The sequence below is a fragment of the Mizuhopecten yessoensis genome, unplaced genomic scaffold, assembly GCF_002113885.1.
Source record: "Mizuhopecten yessoensis strain PY_sf001 unplaced genomic scaffold, ASM211388v2 scaffold717, whole genome shotgun sequence".
Lineage (NCBI taxonomy): Eukaryota > Metazoa > Mollusca > Bivalvia > Pectinida > Pectinidae > Mizuhopecten > Mizuhopecten yessoensis.
Window position 1 is genome coordinate 244,347 of NW_018403686.1, and position 20,243 is coordinate 264,589.

The 20,243-nt window shown below is 34.4% G+C and overlaps 1 protein-coding gene across 1 annotated transcript; it reads right to left on the reverse strand.

Annotated features, from left to right (window-relative positions):
- Positions 1-10,639: 10,639 nt before the first annotated feature.
- On the reverse strand, positions 10,640-19,824 carry LOC110452018 (homeobox protein vab-7-like). The gene is made up of 3 exons (XM_021500280.1): positions 19,186-19,824; positions 12,274-12,434; positions 10,640-11,804 (listed from the first exon to the last, which is right to left on the reverse strand). The coding sequence occupies exons 1-3, from the start codon at positions 19,481-19,483 to the stop codon at positions 11,247-11,249; spliced, it is 1,017 nt and encodes a 338-aa protein (XP_021355955.1). The 5' UTR covers positions 19,484-19,824; the 3' UTR covers positions 10,640-11,246.
- Positions 19,825-20,243: the final 419 nt, after the last annotated feature.

Here is a 20,243-nt window from a genome sequence, read left to right on the forward strand (position 1 = left end):
AACAAAATGTGATCAGCTGTTTCAAAAATAAAACCAACTGGTATTTGTAATGAAAATACAAATATGTCGTAGGTAAAAGATAGTAGACATTTGCCTTTAAGACTTATATCTATTTAAAAGTAATGAATCAACAACGTTAAAAACATAAAAAAACACCATTAATACTGCACATAAACGATCTAAACGTTTACATTGAGAAAGTATTGTCAGTCTGGGATAAAATCGCTCATCTCTGATACTTCCTGAAACAGAAACTATCATAATTAACATAGAATACATTTTAGTTTCTGGTGCTACTCAATATAAACAATAAATAGTATCAGCCTTTTAACACTAAAAACAGTTTTCCCAATGCTGTACGTCGCTTTGCATTAAACATATATAAAATAACGATGCTAACAAATGACAAGCACGTGGTAATTTTTACCAGTTTTATAAAAGAGAAACCGGAAATGATGATTGAAATCTGATGTGATTATTTTTTTTATTCTTTTATTTTAAGAAAGAAATGAAATGAGAAGTTGACAGGTTAACTGGTGAACTTTTAAGGAACTTTTCAACCAGTAGCTACTCCAAAATCAATATTATTTCTGTATAGTTGTCTGAAATTTTTGACCAAATCCAGTTATGACGGTATAGGCAACGCTCAATAAACCATTGCTCAACACAATTAAACAAGCCTATGTACGTCTACGCAGCGCTGAGTTGCGACTCTTTTTTCCGAATACAAAACACACTCTCTTCAAACAGTAATATTATCTCGATTTTTAACGCATTTACTGAATTAAACATAAACTATTCTTTTGTTCTTATTGATTTGTAAAATTCTGAAACCAATATTTCAAAAAGTTCAGAAAGTTTCGTTTTTCCCCATTTCACGGGTTTCCTAAGCTACTTCCTTTCAACAGTGTTTTGAATTGCAGCTGTCAATGCGTAAGAAGTGCGTTGTTTTTCATCGAATCTGATAAACGTCGAAAACTAGCAGGCGCTGAGGAAGGTATTCATTTTATTTAATGATAAAGTTTTTGAACGATGTTTATCTTACCCAAACAAAAAAATCATCGTAGAAAAAAGCGTAGGTAGGGAGAAGATAAAACAAAAAAAATGAGTTGACAACGCTTTCATAAACAATCCTGCCCTGAAGGGTTAAACTTAAAACCTTGAGAAAGCGATCACAAGCACGTGTCTCTAAGCCTAAATGTTGCCGAACCAAGATGATGTATCTGACCCTCCCTAACGAGTACAAACGAGCGCCTACCGACTGATTGATACGCGAAAAACGTAAATACGGCATAATTTGTGACAAATTCGCTTTAATGTCATTGGTTCTGGCGAGAAATTTACAACCTTTTTCATCGCTTACTCTCCAACGGTTGACATTTCAAAGAAAAGCTTATTTGACTACCATCTGTGACCCGAGAAACTCATTCGTTATCAATCATCAGTTAATTTGTTCAACGTGAATTAAAGGTGTATTTGACTAAATCGGAATAGGTGTGTTTTGTTGTTTGTAATTATATACTAGTATTTCACGTTGTTTCTTCTAAGAATTTTGAAAGGAAAATACTAAATCGTACGTCAATAAAAAGGGTCTCTAATTCGAAATATGTCGGTTTCTTTTGTGCGTTTTCATTTGGTCACCAAACTGTTTCAAATATAGACCTACGGAACCGTATGGCTAGGTAGCTCATAGATGATACTTTATATTTCTTATAAGATATAACTTTGTACGCGTTGAATCGAGACGAGTTTGCCATGATATTAATTTACTGTCAGAAATGCATAATCTCTGTCCATGCCTGCCTGCTACCTGTCATTATACAGTTTAATGTGTAAGTAAAGTCAAGCACGTATCATACTTTAAAACCTAGTTCAGGTTAAGTATTGTGTACTGGTAAACATGTTATTTTTTTCTTATTTAAATAAAAACACAGATACATACAAGTACAAATATTCAACGATACAAAATATATTCATACCAACAGACTAGCATACAATTGCAAACATATATACATACAGATACAGAAACAGATTACAGCTGATACATACGGTTAAAACTATCCAAACTATCCAAATTATAAGAAATGAAGCTAGATGCTTACGTTTTATAACACGTATGTTATCACTATGGATGTTATTTTCATAAACTCTCATTCCAAGCCACATAAGAAATGGTATCAATTAAACCATCCTCCTCCTTGAACTCGGAGTATGTGCTCTAGCAAAGTCCAAAAGACAATGTGCTACAAATTTTTTGTATCGAAACAGTGTTCCGTACACCGGGACACCTGATTGTTGCTGTTCCTCTCCCGAATGTTCAGTGAACTAGACTTCTGTGCTTATATAGCTCTCATTCTGATCCGTTTTATCAATAATCAGACATACTCGCCTGCTTGTGCCTTTGGACGAGCAAACGAAGACCAACAACAATTTTCCCTAATGCCATATATTTACGAAACAGTGATTGAATATACTCTGAATCATTTCAATCGTTTCCTGCAAGGAGATTCTTCAACCGACAACACAATTTTTCAAGGTAAGAAAATTCATATGGATTAACTGATGTAGAATACCTTATATCTGGCAGGCAAATGCTCTTAAACTGTTACTCTTCTGATCCCAATCCGTGTCTTCAATTCGTCCTGTATGTAAATGTTCATTTGGATTCAAAATATTCATTTCAAAATATTTCTCAAACGAAACTATAACAAATTTTACCAACTGATCTAAGTCCTGTTCGCCAATATACATATCATTATTATGCGCGTCACGCGATGTTCCGGCGACGTATTTGGTTTATATCATCGTATTACATTATCACAACATCATATACGTGGTGCATATATCTTCCTATGAAATTAAAAAAGTTTTCATAAGATTTACAACTTGTGTCTAATCTAATTGCTTTCCGGCTACAAAAATATGTTTTAACTCAACTTGGTCAAATAAAAGGTAATATTCCGTTCTGGGCAAAAGGTCGAAAATAAATGCGCATTAACATTTACCCGCGTATTTGTATCAGCATGCATATATAACTGGTTTGATATAAGTATATTCATTAAGCTGTTTAATATCGGCATATTTATATCAGCGGTTTAATATCGGCATATTTGTATATCCATATAAGCGGTTTTTTTATCGGCATANTCGGCATATTTATATCAGCGGTTTAATATCGGCATATTTGTATATCTATATAAGCGGTTTTTTTAACGGCATATTGACATTAGCAGTTTTACATCAATGTCAGTATCATTATGGCTGGTTTAATATCATCATATTTATATTAGCGCTTTCACTTCAGCATATCCATACCAGCGATTTAATATCAGCATATTGATATAAAGGGCCTGCCACACCTAGCCGATTTAGGTTGCAGGAGCTACATTTGTATACCGGAGCACATATTTGGCGATTTTCGGTAACAGTACGGCAGAGCAACGGTATCACATCGCTAAGAACGGTAGTACAGCGTCAGGAGATCGTCTGAACATCGGCAAAACAAATAGCAACGGCCGGCGACGGTAACTATTTTTGAACATGCTCGATGTTGCGCTGCCGGAGCGAGCAACAGGACTAAAACGGCAGTACAAGGCAGTCCTTCGGTATGGCTTCGTTAATGCGTAGCGCCCCGTAATGGATCGGCGGCTCTCCGTTGACCTCAATGTGTTTCGTACTGGTACATATGTACCGATGTGATACCATAGTACTACCGAATACCACCGAAGTATAGTACTGATGCGCCTCAGATGTACTAACGACAGAAAAGTGGTATGCGGTAGCACATCGGCTCTAACATCAGAAGGACAACGGTAGAACAACGGTATCGCAACGAAATTGCCACTACATCGTTATTGCCACGGTCAATTTAGATTTTTTTTAAATTTTAACTGCTTTAACGGGGGTATTTTTATAACTGGTTTAATATCAGCATATTCATATCAGCAGTTTAATATTGGCAATTTCATATCAGCGGTTTTATATCGCATGTTCATTTCAGCATATGTATGGAAGTGGTTTAATATTGACATTGTTATATACTAGTAAGAGGATTTACATTAGGATATTTATAAAAATACTATATATATATATAATTTATATATTTTAATAATTAGTTTATTGTGGCATTATTCGTTTGATAAAGCCGTATGCATATGACCTGTTTTATAAAAGCGTAAATACATCAGCAGTTTTCGAAAAATAATATATATATATATATATAAACATTTTTTTTATTATTTACATATCTTTATTATGGGTGCTATCTATGCGAAATTATGATAGCTGATTTATTTAAGCGTTTGTTTAAAAGCGGTGATCAAGGTTACATAAAGAACTAATTGCCTCACGCTAGCACATACCAAGCTGTGTAAGAGTATGGTTTAAATAAGACATTTGATTTGTGTGTATTTGTACATTCACATATATAACTATAATGTGTAACATTTTATCAATGATATCGCTCTTCTGACTTGTGTTTTGTGTAGGCTTTAAGGTGTCCTTCCTTTGGCTTCTGTGTCTCCTCAGTTTGTCCATGTATGTTGTCTATATATGGGTGTTTTTTCTATTTTACTTTATATCAATACCTATAAAATAATCCAAGCCAATACATTCTGTCACTTTAAAGCGTCAAAGTAGCAAAACATAATTTGATTAAAATACTCCGACGAACACATAGAACCTATTAACTGTTCTTTACTTAGCTGTAAGAATTCGATAGTTCGTGTAGTGATGGATGTAGTCTCGTTAGGGAAGACGGATCACCTGCCACGTTAAACTATCTCTTGACAGGTAAAATAAAACGAAACCATCAAGTTTTAATAAAGAACGAAAAAAAGTTTATTACAATAATTTGAATTTATATAGCAATTATCGTTCAGAATAAATTATAATAATAGATAATATTTATGCTGCGATCTGCATTATGTTTCTAAACAAAATTCCCAACACGATACGTATGATGATTTTATGGCGATCAAGTTTAGTTGATAACGTCTCAGCAACCCAGCTAGTCTGCCTGATTAATGAATGCTGTCGGTGAGTATATCTGCCGTTAAAACCTGCGTCTGTATTATGTAATATTAACGGAATAATGATGAACGTAAGCAGTAAACCGCTCAGTAAAAAAAAAGTCTGTAACATTTTTATATCAGCATTCATTAACTTTATAACACTTTAAAGTAAACATTTAATTACTCATATTTGCATAAAGAGGAAACATATCCCGGTCTAGGAAAAAATATGAAAAAATGTTCAAAAGAATCACGACAAAAGCAATTATTTATCAATTTGTTTAGAAAATTAACATGAAATGAAATATACTGTAGGATAGAACTAGCTGTTTTATTTCTTCAGACTTTTGATATATATATCGGTGTTGAGAATCTGGAGTTCGACATGGCTGTCTGTTGTGGTTCTTTCCACGTTTAATACGACTATATGTTGTAGCAATGTAGAACAAATACTGACATTTTAAGTCGTGTTTTATTTGTTATATACATGTAGTACCATCAATATCACAGCTCTTGTATAAATATGTGCAAGCGATGTGTAATATCAAATCATCAAATGTGTACTTATCCTCGTTCATATTACAGTTAGGTAAAAATCCTGTTCTCTTACCTATGTATCTAAGCTTACCTAAGTGTGATTTATAACTGTTAGTCTCCCTCCTACAGAACTAGAGGTATACACAGGTAAGATGATAATACCTGTTGTGTCCCATTACACGATCTGAGCGGGGGACTAATGCAAGAATACCGGCAGAACCAGGGTATGTCTTCTAAACACTTCTTTTCTGCTCGTATAAATCTTGAGCTCTGAGTTTTCTATGTGTATTGGCACTGTGGTACTATTGTACTTTTCATTAACATAACTATATCATCTATTTAAATTTAGTTGGTTCTTCATTAATTTAATTCCATTACATAATGATCTCTGGCATACATTGAAGCAAACCAGATTACTTGGCATTACTAGAAAAACCATGGCGTTCACATTACAAATCAACAAACTACATATTGAAATTATCAGTCCAATAGTTCGCGTACAAACACAAACATTTTATCACAATGACTTCTCAATCTAGTGATATTTCTGGGGCTGCTATATCAAATACTAAGTACAGTATGCATCTCCAATTACAAACTTCCAATAGGAAGGAATGCAGAATTGTGCGGTTAATTTTTGAAAATAATAAATTAACTTTAAAACATAATGTACAAATTATATTATTTTTTTCCACAATATGGTGGATATCTATATAATAACAAGAAATAACCGTTAAACCTTTGTTGTCGGGCTTACACTTTTCTTAGTTTGGAAGCACCTATTTCAACAGTTCGTGTGTCGTTGTAGAAAGACACAGAAAGGAAGTTATCGCTGTACCACATGGCCATTTCGTCAAATTAGGACTCGGCAATGGTACTAAATTTAAAAATAAGAAAATCCTTATCTTAAGTCGTCCTCCGGAAAATTCCAGCAAAAAGGTTACAGCCAATCTTGGGCACTGACAGCCCACCGGCAGAGTCAAAACACTTGTGATGCAGAAAGCCAAAGGAATAAAAGTTAGATTTTCTTTTCAAAGTTGTGGGACACTTGTTTTTTGTTTGTAAGTTGTTGTTTTTTTGTTGTTTTTTTCTTATTCTGAAACGTTGCTTGGTTTAACAAAGAGCCCTGCCTGCTGATTTGTTTTCCTTAATTCCAGTAATGCTTTCCAATGAAAGAAAATAGTTCAGCAATTTTCTTAGGTAAATACAGTTCGTAACACTGGAGCAAGGAAGTTGAGTGTTTAATGCCAGCTGATATACATATTGTTCTTCATTTGTAAATGTTTTGTAATCTGACTAATGACTAAATTAGTAACCGTTTTCATTTTATGTGGTGACATGCTTATGGAGAGTTCTTCGTTGAATAAGATTAAGAACTGTTTTATTGTTAGCCGATAATTATACGATGTCAAGCCTTCAACACACCGGTATACCGGTAGTATCAATTTAAGTCCTATTGTTTCTATAAAATATAAAATAGCTCACAATCGAAAATGACCGTGTAACAAAGGGTCATATTACGTATTACAGTACATGATCATCCACGTGAAGCTCTGATTATATAATGAGACATTACCATGTGTCAAGTTGTCCCGAGACAACCTGCATTTTTTACCTCCTTTGTGTAAAGGGTTACAGAGCTTTGATGTCTTCCGTATGGCACATAAGAGTGCATTACTGGCGTTTTAAGCAAGTTGCTTAATTAATTAGGTAATTAAAGACAAAGAGTTTGTTTTTCAAGTCCCATGAGGTTAACAGTTAAAGTGATTCTTTAACCCTTAAAGTTAAAATGTATTAATTGGTAGTTTCTGATAACAAACACATGGTCTAATTTAAAATGTTAACTAACCAATAACGTGTCTAGTTCTGAGCGTGTACATTTTCCTGCAGTTTAGCATAGCATAGTCAACATACATTTATAGTTGAGGGAAACCTCTCACAAAACGAATACATTTATCATATTTTCTATGAGCATTTTGTTTTTGAAGTGGTGAAGATAACTTAACGTGTCACCATAATGATATTCTTGAAATAGTCGAACAATGTATCTAACAACGGAAAACTGACAGATCTTGGGAGCCGAGAACCGTTTGAAATGTCACTTGTTTATTTATGCTAACGTGTGGTCTTACATTTGTAGGATAAAATATATAACATCTCAACATCACTCGAACGCTTGTTTTCGTACATAACCCGGTGACGTAACCTTTCTCATACAGACACTCGAACGGTCAGAGTTGAGATAGCGGGAGTCAACGTTCAGAAGGTGTCGTAAATATGTTCTTTTGGTCCACTGTGTTCGTAGTAGATCAAGGTAAACATCAATTAACAGGGTTTCTCGTATTTCGGTTTCAGTAAACAAGAAAATGCCATAAATAAACTCCATGAAAAAGTACAATGACATTTTGTCATCACTATCTTTTAGTATATATATTGTATATATATTATTGTCATTGAAGTATAAAGACAGCTGTGGCACAAATTCCTCATTACCAACACCCTCTCCCGTTATCATACCCATCAAAACGCTAATGGTATAAACAGAAATAAACATGAAATATGTATGCAAAACTTATGTTCTAATACGTCTAGTTATCATAATTATCTTTATTTGTAAATCTGTTTCTGGACTATACATAAACATGTATTTGACTATCATAAAAATGTGAAACTAGTTGTCCAAAAGTATATTCCTTTCTTTAGAAAGTAGGAATTCGGGGTCAATATTGCGATTAGTAAACATACTGTACACGTAGTTAATTTGACATAAACTGTTTTACTAGGTTTATGGTCTTTACGAGTTCACAGGTTGACAGGACACCACCGGAAAGAACGAGTACGTAGGATGAGTCCGAAGTCTTACAATGGATGTCGTCAATTAATTGTCGCCTTTTTTTCATGTCTCCTTGTGTTCAGAAGGCACAAAGGATAAAGCATAGATTCAGCAAAAGATTTGTCTTCGTACCTGAAATTTCCACAAATAAAATTAAATATCGGGCTTTTTGACAAGCAGAACGAAGCACAGAACACGTCTGGTTATGTTTATAATATCAAGCTTTCAGCGCTTAAGGTACAGGGATGGTGTTATATCTCTTGGATCAGAAAAACGAATCCTTCTCAAACACACCATGAGAAAGCTGTGATTTAACCAGTACATCTACTTGAGCTTAAAGTTAATAGAAGAAGTGATGACTTTATACTTGTCTACCTGTATTTTGGAATAGAGAAAAGGTTTCGATTGTTTTAATGTACGGGTAATTCTGTTCTCCAGTATGTTGTAATATAGGATTGCAAATGTTAACGTAACTTTAATTTTCATCTTCATTCCCTTTCAAAAAGAGTTTGTAAGGCCTCTTTTATAATATAGGGAATATCATCCAACATATAAGTGAAAAAAGTAACCTTCGGGCGGCTCCTTCGGATGATTTTTCCGACATTAGTTGTCTCAGTTTCAATATTTGTAAATGTCTGAACTCGCAGGTTTCTACTCTTTATACTCTCGAGATGTGTCGCTGTCTTGTCTTAAACAAGAAACATTTCACCATCATCATCATCTATGGCAGCAATAGATTAGAGGTTTTAATTTAAGATATTGGATTTTCAACGTCGTCGATGATAATACTTCAATTTACAATAAAAATGTCGGGATTTCCTCAGATGATCTGGTCGACTTAGTTATACGTTTAAATTCATCTTCGATACGTCCTTTGGTAAAGTAAAAGAGTATTTATCAATAATACCATCAAATTTCATTAATGTTCCAACGAGTACCTCTTTTGTCTTACATAGAAACTGAGAGATCTTGTCCTGCAGTCTCGGTTATATTATTTAGGTACTCCAAGCTAGTTGTCACATTGATAATTACATCCCATGTGTAGGCGTGTAAATATATAACAGGTATCTCAATGTTTACAGATATGTTAATTATAACAGTCAATCCGCTTCCTGTTTATAGGTCTGTGTTGAGGTTAATAAGTGTATAACAGGTATCCACTTTCCGTTAAAGATCTATAAGTGTAAAACAGGTATACCATACACTCTTTACATGTGTGTACATATATAACAGGTATCGTACTCTCGTTTTGCACGTATCGTATACTTGTTAATAACAATATATTATTGTGAAAAATACATGGTTATTATTTTCCAAAAATCAAGCATGTGTAACGCTCTTCAAAAAACCTTACGCGTATTGCAAATATCCTTTTCTGGGGTGAAAGCAAACGCATTAAATTTTGTGAACTTTTTTAGATTTGCTTACAAACGAACAATAAAAATGTCTGTTTTTATCTCTAGATTTACTAAATTCTGTCAAGCTCCCGATCTGATTATTCCGCTGAAATTACGAAGAACGTGACTTGAATCAGTATTAATTTTGTAAGTTGTCATGTGTTAACGAGCAATGTCCATAAATTGATGGTTTTGATAGATTGTAATAAACATCTTGTATGAAGCATGGCGTAAGTGTTTATCATACTCAGAAAGGGAGAAAGGGTCAATGTTAGGCTTGGAAAGTTTTTGACTTTCGCCAGTCAACTTCTCAGGGTGAAGGGTCACTCTCCGGCAGCGGGCAGTATGAATTACCTTTGTTTCACACCATTCCTTGTGTTACGGTAAATGAACAAATGATTAGGTATATCATCCTTTCCGAGTATATCCAGCAGATAAGGCGAGATAGGACAACTACAGAGCATCAGAGGACAAAAATGACACAGCTTGATGTAAAATGAAGACAAAAGCTCAACAAGACAAATACTTGCATGCTCAAAGGAAATGCTTAATTTTAAATAATTGGATTATCTGTCACCTTGCAAAATAGTTGACAAGAAGTGCATTGACTTTACATGTACGCGGAAGACTACATTTTATCAACAAAGGTTTGTATATTATATGTAGAAAAAAAATCGATATTCGAAGATGTTGGAAAAATAATTAGCATATTTCGTTTACGGGAGACCACTCTCCTCATACGACCTTATGAATAATCGAAAGTCATATGAACTAGAGCACACACACGATGTCGCCATATTGAGATGATATTTCGTGTAAATCTTTCGGGGAAAAATAATAAGCATGTTATTTTATTACATATTTTATTATTTTCTTCAATTCAACACTGATTCAAGAATCCCAGCATCAATTGAACAATCCATACAGAACAAATAAATATAAATGTAGAATCATGAATAACGGAATGGATTAAAACGGCACGTTAAACACGTGTAAACACACACGTAAACGTAAGTACAACGGCTGAATATACTGTCAGTTTTACCTCCAGTGACTTAAAGCATTTGGAACAGTCAACGTGAGAATACAAGTGTATGGAATAAGATGCTTCTGTTCGAGGGGCATTCGACCGAGGGTGTCAACGGGCTAATTACTAAATCATCCGAACACATACACATATGATGTTAGACAAGTGTTACAAACCATTATTGTTTCCGTTAAAAACGGAAGATCATTTGGAGGTTACTTGCAAGTTTCTGAACACAACACATCACGTTGGCTTTTCGACAACTAAGACAACTATTTACATATGTTTCTTCAAAACAGACAACACAGGAAAATTGTCCATCGACATAACATAACATAACTCAGTATGAGTCCCCTAATGTATTATGAAGTGTGAATTTCATTGACATCGTCCCAGATTAATACTTTGTTCACTTCCTACAATTACTAGACTTCCTACCATCACGTTCTCTCGGAATCGGTCTGGAACGGACGAAACAGTCCTTGTGATGTTGTATTCGAATGCGCCTTCGGAGCTTGCGCAGAGGGAAGTGACGTAGGTATATTGCCAAGTCCTCCTAACAACGGGTTACAGTTACAATTATCAGCTGGTGGTGACGTGTTTGGCATTGAAGAATGTCCATGGATGAGTGAAGATGAATTGTCAAGGGAGGTGTGCATATTGCAACCAATCGAGGAAGTGGCTGGCATTGAGTGCGGGATTGGCATTGTTGGATTGCGTATGAGTGAGCCTGACATTCCGGGATGAATATCTGACCGTGAACGAATAGGTCCACCACCAAAAGATGAGTATTGTCCGAGACCTGCCGAAGAGGGTCTCTGGATTCCAAGCGAAGCGTAGTAGTTGAAAGGGTTTGATCCAGGAGAAGAAATTCCGTATGGATACGAAGCTGCAGCCGCTGCTAAATAAGCATATAGATGTGGATCGGCGATTCCATACGGCCAGGCCATGGCCATTCTCTGTCTCTTGTCCTTCATTCGTCTGTTCTGGAACCAAACCTGACAATAAACAAACCAAAAAAGTCAAATCAGTAATCATGTTACATATACTTTTTACCAAACGTGCAAAAAAAAATATTTTTAATAGAATATTTGCAAATGGCAAACATAATTTTTTCATAACAAGTCTATTTTAATTAGTTGTAATTTATTTTTAGTAAGTCAATTATTACTGATCCCATTGATCCCGTTATATCAAAGAGGATAACGTTTTGGTGGAATCGGTTACATACTTCATACACTCAAAACATACTTACGATACCAAATTTGTGATTGAATTTATATAATTTAACTGATTGAATTTATGTAATTTAACTGATTGAATTTAAATAATTTTACATCTTGTTATTACTACTGTAAAGTTGTAAAGTAACGTGTATTTTCATTACAAATTTTGAGTTATTTTCATGTCATTCAAGCCATATGGTAATCGTCTATACAACACCGTGGCGATTTGTCCTAAACTAACCTTGATGGTATTTTCCTGGAGGTTGAGAAGTTTGGCCAGCTCACATCGCCTCGGTCTGGATACGTAGTTCTCTTTGTAGAACTCCTTTTCCAGGCGGCCTATTTGTTCGCGGGTGAAGGCCGTCCTGTATCGCCTGACCTGAGAGTCGTCCTGAAGATCGTCTGTAGAAATAAAGGGGATATATATTACACTGAAGTTTAGAATAAGTAACACATTTGTCATATCTGCACTCTTCAGAAGTTTATTGAATGCTAAAATAGAAAATGCCGTCTCTCAATGATTATATAAGACACCGTACTTTAAGTCCAGATATAGCTGTAACAAATTCTCAGGTCCCTGTGTGCTCCAATCGAAGTCGAAAACAACCGGAAGTGAGTAAACATAAAAACAAACGGAAATTAACCTCTACAAAAAGTCAGACCGTTTCCTACACGATATGTGGTACACATTCTGTATGAATGCGTGGTTTATTATAACATGACGTCAGCGAGCGTTATTATCATTAAAGTTTCTATGTATTTAATTATCAGATAAATTAGAGTGTCGATGCACGTGTAGTATAGAACATTTTGATTTCATATGTAAATCGCACGATTACTGAACAGATCCGAAATTAAGGAAAGTAAAATGTGATGTATAAGTTTTGATATTTTAAATTAATGTATTTTCTTTAATGAATATGTATCTGTGGTAAATACCTGTGAGAGGAAAAAGAAAATGAGTCAATTGCAATTGTAATGAAGATATGTTTTATACGATATTGAACTATGGACTGTATCTTATTATTTGGATATGAGTCACGGTGTCAGATATAAATAGTTATTCTGTTGAAGAAAATGATATTTATATGACCACTTGTTGTACATTTCCATTTTCTAGAACGTGAAACAATAAAAATGTTCATATCAATACAGGATTGTCCGTTTTACTACGTAGATCCATTGTACAACTTTAAAATAGGTATGTGTATTTTTGAAAACAAAATTTCATCTCTTCGTCGTTATCAATTATATTTAGTTCTGCAAGATCGAAAGGAACTAATTTAATTAGTAATAGGAAAGCAGCCTTTGTCTATTAACTTTAAATGCAGTGTAAACTACGTCTGAATACCAGTGGGACGGATAATCGTCGAAACAGTGATCGGTGCGTTTAGTCCGGATATTAACAAAAGTGGTTGATGATGATTGTATATCTTCATAATTAGGAATTTCTGGCCTCAATCAACACTGTAGATCAAAGTATCCATCAACGTCGATTTCACGGTATAGTTGTGGAATATCATTATCAAAGGCCTATGTTGAAAATCTTATCAAGGACGAGTTCGACTGATGTTGTATAGGAGATATCAAACAGCGGGAAAACCAACAGAATACCTCTAATTACAAAATCCTAATATTTGTAGCTTCGAAACCCAGAACAGCTGACAACATGGACATATTTAAGAGTTTTGTGGCGATAAACCAATGACTTGTTTCTGTTTCAATTTATTCAATCAAAAATACATCGAGTGTAGATGATTGTGTAACAGTGGGAATCGTCATCGAACGCGCCGCGCGAGGCAATAAAACATTGATATGAATTAATTATCTCGGTTTACGACTAATTAATAACCTTTCTTACACGACAACTGAAGAGAATTGAAATGATATATTTAACAGCTCAACACAATTGAAATATATTTCATGATAGTTATCTGAGACATAATAGTGGGGACTAAGCAGACGTGTCGTAAATCAGAAGTTTTCGTAGTACAGCTTTCTGGTAATTACGCCTCATGAAATATTAAACAGCTTGTCATGTCCAACATGTACGTGTTCATTATACATTCCTTTATCATGGATTTGACGAGCGCTTGACAATAGTCCATATTTCGAAATATTATACTTTAATATGTACATGTAAAACGTTTCTTCCCTCTACACTTTTTGATAAATTATTTTGAAAAAAAAGACTTTAACAAAAAAGAGCATTATTATTACCAACAACATAAATGATAAATCTCCCATTAAACGTGTGGCACTTGTGGTATAACGATCTCACATCTCCTTATATTAATGATAAATGTTGACTTTAAAAGAATAAAATGAAATGCAAACGAGAAAATTATTTTCAAAGAATAAATTTATAACCATATATTGCGTTGTTGTAATAAAACGATTTTTTTAACTAAAAAAGGAATATTTAATGATTTTGTTTACCAGTTGTTGTAGATAATGCTATGTAGTCCGTTTGTGTTATTACCAACTCCATCTGATATCTCAAAGTATGAGGTATTTCAAAGTCTATACGATATAGCAAAGTTTGCTTTATATTTGAAAGTCTACCCGGTTTCTCCCAATATATATCCCATATCTGAAAGTGAATTCGAAATATAAATTTCTACCTATATCTCGAGTATATCATACATCTCTCAAAATATACCAAGTTTTTCTGTGTATTCCCAATATATCACAATTCTAACCCATAGCTATGATTTAGTATACATTTAAACGCGAATAACCCTTTTAACAATTTACAAAACTGAGAATTGAGCCTATTTTGATCTCACATAATGATATTGGCTTGCATTAAACAATTGTATTGAATTTTTATAACGAAAGCGAAATTTGCACGAACATGAAAACAAGACAAGTTGTTGCATATGTAGTGACCTCATGTCGAGTTAAAATTGGTATTTGTTTCGAACACCTCTTAAAAACTTACTATATATTTTATATTAAATATACTAATACAATGATTAGTGCTATTTTCAGAACCAGTCGTGTATTTTTAGGGACACAGTCTAGATAATATATAAAAAAGCGAAATTTCTTTGATCAAAATGTGTTAATTTTTTACTATTTTTTCACTATAATATTATATTAGATAGAAATAAAAATAACGTGCGGGTGTATTTAATATAGAGTTTTGTTGCTCTTGTTAAATAGGAACTCTGATTAAGACGGGACCGGTTCCGATTCTATCTATATACGTACATACAATAAATCATATGACATATAGGTGTTTGTTAACTCTATTGTCTCCGAGACATAACACCAGTTTAATATGTACAATAACAATCACGTGGTGCCAAAACGTATCCTTGTCTATTACCATTTTAAAAAGGAGCCGGGGCGAAAGAAAAATTACCATAACTGTTGATACCAGCTTTATATTTGTCGAAATATATTAGTCAAATAAAATTATTAACTACTTTATTTATTACTGTCACTGCAGGAATACTATTTTGTCATGTGTTGTAAAGCGCCTTGGAGTAATTTTGCAAACTATATAGGGCGCTATAGCATTTCATTTACGCAACAATTAAAATATACTTTGCATTTGTTTTATAGATTAAACATATAGATCAAATGCAAAGATTTTAACAGAGATTCAGAGGAAAATATATGTTAAGTTGTTTTTGTTTGTACCTTGACTATTCAGGTGTATTCAATGTAGAGATGTCTTTGCAATATTATACGCTCTTGTTAAACATTATCATATTTAGGAAAACGAATATCTAATCTCTCAAAAGCCGATTAAAAAAATGTCTATCAGTTTTGAACTGAAGATAAATAAGCCAGTGGATGTGTTCATATTATGCTATCGCCGATTAACAAACCGGGTTTAAACCGGCACACGTTATCCAGCTTATATTAAACAATTTATTACAACGTTGATAGTTGTATACACGTGACTGTATACACGTGACTGTTGTATACAGTTATAATGCCGACAAGGAAGGTATAGTATACAAGAAATACGCGGTCCTGCTGGGTAAGAATATTGAATTAATTATTGATAGCTACTACATATGCGGTACTTATGTGACAAATATTCTGTGTTGCCACACTGCACCTGTGTTTCCATAGATACAGTGGCATTCATGTGTCACGTGTTGAGAATGTAATTTTCTATACAGTCATATTCACGTAAGAATGCAATGTGTCCTTTTTATACAACTATTTTACGAATCTGTTCTCAAATAATCATACTAAGGATGTCATCAATTTCTTACGTCCGGAGCGACACATCATAATATTGAGATATACATCCCGTGTATGGAATAGCTCTTGACAACTGCACTGGGAAAACCGCGATGATTAATTGAAAATTTGAATCGAGCTTTTTTTTAATCGAAATATCCTAAAATCATAGTCACAAGAAAAAAAGCTGTCTCCAAAAAAACTTAATAAATTGGGATTTAAGCATTTATTGTGGATAATCAGTCAAAGATTTCCTTGTCGGTAACCTTTAATAGCCTTAGATGAGTGAAATGATCTCGCGTTGTTGATTTTCACGGCCAATTAAAATCCCATCAACGTATTTGTCATCATCCGTTTAAAAATCGTTTGATCACCTCTTAATACAGTTTTCGCCTCAATGTCCAAAAGTTTCCCAAGCAAAAAACACGTTCACAGATCTGAGCCTCACAGCTTACACAATTGAGCAATGATATATGAGTGTTACAAGTCAATGAAGGGGGCGCTGTTCCTCTCAATAAACGATTACATATTTCACTTCATACCTGTTTTATCATTTCAAAGAAATAAAAAGTGTATTACTATATGTCGTTGAGGTTTTTTAACGGATGAACTGTAAGATGTTTTCTCTGCCGATTGCGATATATTTGTTTAAAGGAATTCGTTTGTACCAAACGTATCGTACGTAATGTCTATAATGAACTCGTCATGCCACACACCTGCACTCAGGATGTTGATTGCATTGACCCAGGTGTGACCGTTGTACTTAAACAGTACTATAACTTTGTACCGGTGCTGTACAGTGTTTTTCTTTAGTGCGGGGCTATCAGATGTTCATTATATAATATAAAATTGTATTTATTAACAAAGTTTATTATTCCACAAATTACTGATATGCTCAAAAATTGTTTTAAACAATTAGTTTATTTAAAACAGGAAAAATATATGGATTTGAAGACAAGCTATATCCGAAGTAACAAGTAAACTTGTGTAGATTCGGGATTATATTGATAATAATTTTCTAGCGAAAGTGTGTTAGAATAAACCTGAAATTGTTCAAACTATTCGTTCTCAAATTTCGAAAGGCATTTAATTTTGAATCAGGGTTTCAACACGTCCAAACTGGAAGGAAAATAAAATGAAGAACTAACATATGTGTCCGAAAATAATTACAAAGGGTTTGGAAGTAACAATTAGTTCTGGACTTTTTGTTCCGTCATCGTCATCCTTTGTCGGTTTAGTATACAGCCAAGTTGAAACAGACTTGTTCACAGCTATGACCATTATTTCCCAATTACCAAAGCACTAAACGGTCAAATGACCCCTTCAGGGACCAGTTAGGTCCCGAAGACGAAACCTGTTAACCCCTAAAGCATACCAGTTATCGCGAAAGCATCTGATTGGATTTTCGCACCTGTAACTCAGGTGAGTACAGGTAAATACTTTGATCAATCGATAAAGGTGTAATCAGGTATCGATCAGCTTGTAATAAGACAAAAACGTGACTTAAACAAGTTTGAAATTCATGTCAGTAACATCTGTATATAGCAGACTTCCCCGATTAACCGAACAATAGGCAAGATTCACTTGGGATTTGTTATCGCCGTCTAATTGAAATGCACTGTGTTTCCCTTAAAGACAGAAAACGGGCTTTTATACTTTGAAGAACCTGACAGTTTAAATAGGATAATTCATCTAAAAAAACACATTATGAAAAAACGTCTATTGTTTTAACTGTACTGGGGGTCACATTGCCACTTTTGTTAAAGGCCACAGGATTTCAAATAAGAGGAAAAAAACAACATATTTTCGTTATTCGAACAGTCTGTATCATAATTTAAAAAATGGAATCCCTAGTATTTTCGCGCGTGCACTTAGTAATAGAAAATAACAAATATTACGTTTCAGTTGTTTCGGAAAAAAACCAAGAGAAAAACTTTGGTCATGTGATAATGTGTCACATATGTCTTTAAATAAGGAAGTAAATACGTTTGATTCAAGTCAAATGGTTCCGATTTCTGGTCATCCTGATGGCAAACTCGGATAACAGAAATCTGTCTATTTCTCCGTCACAGTTTCTATTTCTCTGCCACAGTTTTAGCCCTATGCATTAAGGAGCAAACAAAAACTGTTCAGTACAAGATAACACTTTCGTCCCCTTTTTAAAAAGCACAGTCCATGTTAAAATCGTTAGTAATATTATCGTCGTAAGATTCATCACATGACAAGGGAAACAACTCCTGTATAACATCATTTTTTTCGACAATACGCAGTAATTTATTTGGGTAGCTTATAGGTTTTGAATATTAATTCAAATGACTCATACCAATCATTGGTGACAGTTTAATTTTACTATATAGCATTATACTTCATTGTAATATGTATCCAGTCTTGTAATAAATATTAGTTACATATCTTAAAACACTTAATTAACGTTAACTTTCAACAACTTGACGTTAGGGGATGTTGAAGGAAAATTATGTAGGACATAAGTACAAAAGAAGAGCGTAACGAAAACTCCTTACACAAAATATTACATTACATTTTGTTCAAAATCACGGATTTACTATATATATCTAGGCTTTGTTCGAATTCTTCCAGGTGCATGCCATTGTACGACCAATGTAATTTTCTGTACTATAATACGTGTAAAATATAATACCAAAGGTATCTCATAATATGTCGGTTGATCATTAAATTAGTAAAAAAAATACGTATGTATAACCCCACCTCACAATTTTAACCAATATTTAGAAATCTTCAGTATTTTCAAAACTAAAAATATGATTAATTTACATGCAGTTATTTAATTACGAAACGTATGCCATCGTGCAGCAATTTTCAGACGTTAAATATCTAATTATTATGTTAATTTTTTGTCCGTTACACTCACGGTGTTAAAGCGGCTCCTATAAAACACCATTTTTTTATTAGTTGCCATATCAATTACCTTTAGATAATGGCGATCCTAGATTTTTGTCTGGGGATTCGAACTCGGTACCGCTGTGACACTCTTCTGATCGCGTGCCGTGCTCAGGACTGACCAATTTGTGTCCATCGGTGTCTGGAGAGTGTAAGACACTGTCCGAATCGGACAGTCCATCGTCCGATTCTGAGTGCGACATACTTGGTAACCGATTGTCCAGTTTCATGTCCGGGTTGAGTCTAAAGTCAATGGATGTTTCTCCGTCACTTCCCGTTTCTTCGGACAGTCGGTATTGGGACGAACTTGGCATCATTTCACACATTGATATATTATAAGGTAAAGAACTCCAGATGTTTTGTTAAACTAGTTCCATTATTTCCTGCACTGGTTAGGTACACTATTGTTTCACTTTTACCTGTACTTTGCACTTGTACATAGGTTAGTTCGCCACAAATTTTACTTGGAATAATTACATATGTCCACCGAATGTAATGAGTTACTACTTTGTCCAGTTCTAATGTGGGTGATATGTGTAATTATTACACGTGTATTCCTAATATGAAATGATATCACACTTGTATATCGGGGAATACAAACATAGAATATCCCGCGTAAACACACCTATAGCTTCTGTTCAACACAAGCACGATAAGATACAGACGACCCCACCAATGTGTACATATGTCATTTGATTAATGAAGGGGCGGTCCCATCGCGCCTCGCGAGCTCATTAGAATATAAACGCTCACCTGACAACGGTCAGGATAGGCAAGATTGACAACAGCACGAACCAATCGACGGCTGTGTTACATATGTGAGGCGTTAATTGACAATATGATGGGCAATTCGGTTTGCGATGTTGTCGTTTAGTTAATAACTCTCGTGAAAGGTGAGACTTCTCGGTCTTTTAACCACCATATTTAGTACTGCTGATGTGTAATGTCATAGAAAATTACACTTGCAAGAGTCAAGGGACAATTTACTCCGATATTTCAGCCAGATGAAAGGAAATAAACCCCGAAATCACCTCGCGGTTTGCCTCTACCTGTAAGGCCCATTCACCTGTCACACGGGGTTAGAGA